At 60.5% G+C, this 6,000-nt stretch overlaps 1 protein-coding gene across 1 annotated transcript in view; it reads left to right on the forward strand.

Moving 5' to 3' along the window:
- The window catches only part of LOC116945064 (potassium channel subfamily T member 2-like), a 62,057-nt gene extending 56,848 nt beyond the window's left edge, over positions 1–5,209 (forward strand). Inside the window, exons 25-31 of the mRNA XM_076068886.1 lie at positions 543–644; positions 800–883; positions 1,361–1,492; positions 1,623–1,643; positions 2,570–2,864; positions 4,074–4,158; positions 4,468–5,209. Coding sequence (XP_075925001.1) covers positions 543–644; positions 800–883; positions 1,361–1,492; positions 1,623–1,643; positions 2,570–2,864; positions 4,074–4,158; positions 4,468–4,918 — 1,170 coding nt within the window. The 3' untranslated portion in view covers positions 4,919–5,209. The remainder of the gene's footprint in view (positions 1–542; positions 645–799; positions 884–1,360; positions 1,493–1,622; positions 1,644–2,569; positions 2,865–4,073; positions 4,159–4,467) is intronic.
- Positions 5,210–6,000: the final 791 nt, after the last annotated feature.

The raw sequence follows: 6,000 nt of genomic DNA on the forward strand, positions 1-6,000 counted from the left end.
TGTCACACCGTGTGAGGGTGAGTGTCGCACCGTGTGAGGGTGAGTGTCACACCGTGTGAGGGTGAGTGTCGCACCGTGTGAGGGTGAGTGTCGCACCGTGTGAGGGTGAGTGTCGAACCGTGTGAAGGTGAGTGTCGCACCGTGTGAGGGTGAGTGTCACACCGTGTGAGGGTGTCACACTGTGTGAGGGTGAGTGTCACACTGTGTGAGGGTGAGTGTCACACCGTGTGAGGGTGAGTGTCACACCGTGTGAGGGTGAGTGTCACACTGTGTGAGGGTGAGTGTCACACCGTGTGAGGGTGAGTGTCACACCGTGTGAGGGTGAGTGTCGCACCGTGTGAGGGTGAGTGTCACACCGTGTGAGGGTGAGTGTCACACCGTGTGAGGGTGTCACACTGTGTGAGGGTGAGTGTCACACCGTGTGAGGGTGAGTGTCGCACCGTGTGAGGGTGAGTGTCGCACCGTGTGAGGGTGAGTGTCGCACCATCCTGCCACCCTGCCCCGCTGTGCCCTCGCCGTTCTCCCCGTGGCCCCGCCGCCAGGAAGAGCGAGAACGCGGCTCCAACCTGGCCTTCATGTTCCGCCTGCCCTTCGCAGCGGGCCGCGTGTTCAGCGTCAGCATGCTCGACACGCTGCTCTACCAGGTGAGGACCACGCAGGTGAGGACCACGCAGGTGAGGACCACGCAGGTGAGGACCACGCAGGTGAGGACCACGCAGGTGAGGACCACGCAGGAGAGGCTGCGTGATCGCTCTTGGATTGTAAACCATCCCCCCCCCCTCATGTCCCTCGTGCGTAGTCGTTCGTCAAGGACTACATGATCCCCATCGTGCGACTTCTCCTGGGTCTGGACACGACGCCCGGATCGGGGTTCCTGTGCGCAGTGAGTGTGGGTCGGTGGGGCGGTGGGGCGGGGGTGGGTGGTGTGTGGGTGGGTGTGCGTGGTGGTGGGTGGGGTGTGGGTGGGTGTGCGTGGTGGTGGGTGGGGGGTGGGTGGGTGTGCGTGGTGGTGGATGGGGGGTGGGTGGGTGTGCGTGGGGGTGGGTGGGGTGTGGGTGGGTGTGCGTGGCGGTGGGTGGGGTGTGGGTGGGTGTGCGTGGCGGTGGGTGGGGTGTGGGTGGGTGTGCGTGGGGGTGGTCACGGGGAATGAGTGGTGACGGTTATGGGGAGTCAGTCAGCAGGTGGTTGCCCCAGCCGTGAGCGGCTACAGTAAGGTAGTAAGCAAGCAAGTGGTGGTGACAGCGAGTTCGTGAGTGAGACGCCACGACGATCGTAGCTCAGCGAGCGGACGAGCGAGCGGGCTAGCGAAAGGGTGAGCGGTCACCTCTTGCCGGGCCCCCTGTGCCCCCCCTCACCCCAGATGCACGTGACAGAGCGGGAGCTGCGGTGGTTCGGGACGTACGGACGCCTCCACCGGTGCCTCTGCTCTTCCGGCGGCGACGTCCCCATCGGCATCTACCGGACGGAGACGCACGGGGCCGCCCCGAGTGACGTGAGGCTCTCCTCACTCCTCATCGCCATGATCAGCGGCATTGTTGTGTAGGGTTTGTGTGAGGTGGTGTGATGTCACGGGTCGCGTGAACTATTCACCTCTGACACTGAACCCTCTTTGTCTTTCGCAGTCCCAGGAGTTGACTTCTCAGGTGAGTACATCCCTGCCGCCCCGACATCCTTGTGGTGCTGACAATATTGGTGGTGGTGGTGACATTAGTGGTGGTTGCGATGATGATGGTGGTAGCGGTGATAAAAACAACCCCCATCTCGCTGGTGGCAGTCGACCCCCCTCCGTTATGCGGTTGTGAGCAGTGCCGGGGAGGGGGGGGGCTGATAGACGGTTCGCCTCGTGACTCTCACGGCCACCGTAATGGCCAACGGGGGCTCTGGACGTGTGCGAGGGGCTGGTCACCCCTCCACCTTCAACTCAATCACCGAAGCTACAATAAGCTTTCTTCCCGAGGACCTGGGGAGCGAGACATCCATGACGATCTTCTTCCCAAACTCCAGGAGACTGGATCCCTCCACAAAAGAGCAATAAACCACTGCTTTTGGCCGTGCGGTGAACCGAACGCACGCGTGGGAGGGGGTAACAATATACAGTATCTCCTACTCACGGAAACGGATTGAGATGAGTCCACTTGCTGTACTTCCTTCTTGTGGCGAGTCCGGGTATGGCTCCTCCTCGACGCCCACGGGAAGGGAGTTTCACAATATTTGAGCGGTGATCCACCAACCCTCTCCTGCACGGTGCCACATCACAGGCCACGTGCATAGCCACCACCTGCCCAGCGGTGGTGGCTCAACAGGGCGCGCGCCTCGCCTGGCGCCGGCCAGGTTGGGACGTACACAACCGGAATGCCCAGTAAACCGAATTGGGAACGTAGAATGCCCAGAGTCTATGACTCTCGACGGGCCCCCCTCCCCCTTCAAATTCCCTGGGCAATCCCGTCGCCGCCGTTCATTTGAGTTCTCCGGAGCGGGCGGTCGAGGTTGGGGCGATTGTTCGACCGGCGGCGTCGCGCGAAGCGACGGACTTTGGCCGGCGCGTGACCGAGGCCCCCACGGTCCCCAGTCCCAGGTCTCCATCAGCGTCGAGGACTGCGAGGAGGCGGCACCGCCGCTCCACCGCGACTCGACGGGCAGCGAGCCGGCCGAGCCGCCGCTGCCGCGCCGCAAGAGCATGCAGTGGGCCCGGCGTCTGAGCCGCAATCGCGGCAGCGGCGGCGGCGGCGCTCGGCACGCGGGCCGCGCCGCGGAGGGCACCCACCGGCGGCGCCTGTCGCTGTTCCGCCGCTCGGAGCGCCAGGAGCTGGCGGAGCTCGTCAAGGGGCGGCTCCGTCACCTGGGGCTGTCGGCCGAAGGATTCGGTGCGTGCCGGCAGGGGCAGCTCCTCCCACATTGGGCGGGGTAGGGCGGTGAAGGACAGCTGTTTGTATGGGAGGTCACTCTACCGGTGATGCACCGCTTAGAGGGAGAGTGTACCTGGGGAGATTAAGGGTGGAGGGGGCAGGGTGGTGGGCAGGGTGGTGGGCGGGGGGCAGGTCCCACCTCGGCCCACCCCGGCACCCCCTCTAGCGCCGGTGCTGGGTTGAGGAGGGTTGGAGGAGATGAATGGGGCAGAGAAGGAGGGCAAGAGGGGAGGAGAGGGAGGATAGAAGAGTCAGGGGCGGGGTGGAGTCAGGGTAACGAGCGGAGCCGCGGGCGTTGTGCGGGGCCAAGATGAGGAGGAGGAGACGACACCGGCAGAAATGCGGCTCTTGTCGAGCGGACGACGAGGAGGGAACGGGGCGCTCCAGGACGAGCTGCCAATGGATGGAAGGGAAATTGAGAATGGATTGGGGATATGAAGGATTGGAATGGCAAAAGTTGTGTTGAACTTCGGACTCGGAGAAGCATCGATCCCGACATCCAGAAGGCAGTGAGCAATCATGATCACGAGCATCCTGTGGCAACATAAAACAGAACAGGAGACGATGCGCCTCCTCCCCGTGTCTGTCCCTCCACGTCACCAACACGAGTATTCTTCACACATCCCATCAGCCACACGGTCTTCTGGGAGCGCATGTCATCAGCAGCATTGGTTCAACACAAGCAAAACTCAGGACCAGTTTGGACAATACAGTGTCTCATCAGCAGTCAGGCTTCATTGAACCAATGCTGGTGAACTGCCAGATGTTTATAGGGACATCTCACAGAGAGGGGCCCTTCCCTTCAAGCACGTGGCGGTTCGCCAGAGTCGATTCCAGCCAAAGTACTGCAATGTTTTATGTGAAGAGAGATTTGTCAATCGGGCGCCTTGTCTGCACGTTTATTTTAGAACGCGCAGATTTCTAATCCGTTCGAGGATAATCGAGTCCACACAGCCCCTGTGACATCAACTAAGTTTGCATTTGCGATTAACCCTGGGGGAAGAGGCAGCTATGATGATGTGGTGTCGTGGCTGTGGTACAGGGATGTGTGTGTGTATGACGATGGGTGTGTGTGTGATGATCTGGAGTGTGTGTGTAATTATAATGGGCGTGTGTGATGGTGATTGGTGTATGCGTGTGATGGTGATGGCCGTGTGTGCCCTGCAGATGAACTGAGTGACCACCAGAACACGTTCTCCTACGTCATCATCAACCCAGGCCCCGACACCCCGCTAGCGTTGCACGACATCGTGTGAGTTCACTCACACCTGTGACACCGCACTCGCACCTGTGACACCGCACTCACACCTGTGACACTGCACTCACACCTGTGACGCCACACTCACACCTGTGACACCGCACTCACACCTGTGACACCGCACTCACACCTGTGACACCACACTCACACCTGTGACACCGCACTCACACCTGTGACACCACACTCACACCTGTGACACCGCACTCACACCTGTGACACCACACTCACACCTGTGACACCGCACTCACACCTGTGCACTGTCTCCTGTCACCCTGATATGCCCCCCCTCCCCGATACCGACAGGTACCTGATCCGCCCGGATCCCCTGGCCAGCACCTTCTGCACCACCCAGACACCCTGCACCTCACCACCGCCCTGCACCTCACCACCGCCCTGCACCTCACCACCGCCCTGCACCTCACCACCACCCTGCACCTCACCACCGCCCTGCACCGCACCACCGCCCTGCACCGCACCACCGCCCTGCACCTCACCACCGCCCTTCACCTCACCACCGCCCTGCACCTCACCACCGCCCTTAACCTCACCACCGCCCTGCACCGCACCAGCACTCTGGGCCTCACTGTTACCCTGCACCACCCAGACTCCCTGCGCCTTGCCACCACCCCGCACCACCCACATGCCCTGCACACCCAAGACGCCCTGCACCACCCAGGCACCCAGCGCCGCCCAACCTCCGAGCAGGAGCAGCGAGTCCGAGCTGCCGGAGCCGCACGACGAGACGCGTCTCTGACCGCGCGTCGTGACCGCCCCTCGCCACCCAGCGGGGAACTCCTCCCGCAAGGGCGGAGCCGCGTCCCTCGGGTTTCATAAAATCTCTCGAGGGTGCAGGCAGTGCAACTGCCCCGTGGTCCACGGGTCGAAGGGGCCCAAGCCACCACACGAGGAGGGGACATTGGAGAGAGGGGGGGCATTTAATTTATTGCACCAGGGCCCCCCACGCCGTGGTCGCGAAGCCACCCTCCTCTCCCGCGTGCTGCCCCCCCCATCCACTGCCCCCCCTCCCCCGCGTGCTGCCCCCCCCATCCACTACCCCCCCGCCGCCATCCACTACCCTCCCCTCCCCCGCGTGCTGCCCCCCCCCCATCCACTACCCCCCCCCCCGCGTGCTGCCCACCCCCCATCCACTACCCCCCCATCCACTACCCCCCCCCCCCATCTACTACCCTCCCCCGCGTGTTGCCCCCCTCCAGCCAAACCTTTACCCCGCCCCGGCGGAAGGCGCGGGCCGTTTCAGTTTCAGTTTCATTTATTTGGTATAGCCCTGTGAGCCATTCGGCTCTTGAATCGGGTGCAACCGCAACAAACAAAAACATGAACAAGAAAACATCTTTAAGTGACTATGTTACTGTGCAAATATAAAATCGAGGAAAAAAACAGCAAAATATTCCTGAAAAAGTACCATACACCAACGCTGTGTGCAAAAATCGCAGTGGGATGCAAGTCAAACAACAACAACCACAAGACAACTTAGATTAAGGCCATCAGTCTAACTCCGTATTACAACAATCAAACATGGCCAAACTAAAAAAGTTTTCGACATCACCAAAATAAAGCCATAAAAGCAATGTAACAGTGATCATTGGGACTGTGACCGAATTTTTAACAATAAACTACATAAACAACATGTAACACCAAACCCTAGAGCCATAGCTGGCTGCATGAGTCACTCCACAACAACAGGAGCATCAGTCGGAGTATCAAAATTTTCAATGCACCTTTAAGATCAGCCCACTAAATAAAAATACAGATAATACTTTGCAGCGATCATCCGGAGCGAAACATTTTATTTTATTTTAGGCCACTGAATAGCAG

The sequence above is a fragment of the Petromyzon marinus genome, chromosome 22, assembly GCF_048934315.1.
Source record: "Petromyzon marinus isolate PM22_M1 ecotype Great Lakes invasive population chromosome 22, UKy_Petmar_22M1.pri1.0, whole genome shotgun sequence".
Lineage (NCBI taxonomy): Eukaryota > Metazoa > Chordata > Hyperoartia > Petromyzontiformes > Petromyzontidae > Petromyzon > Petromyzon marinus.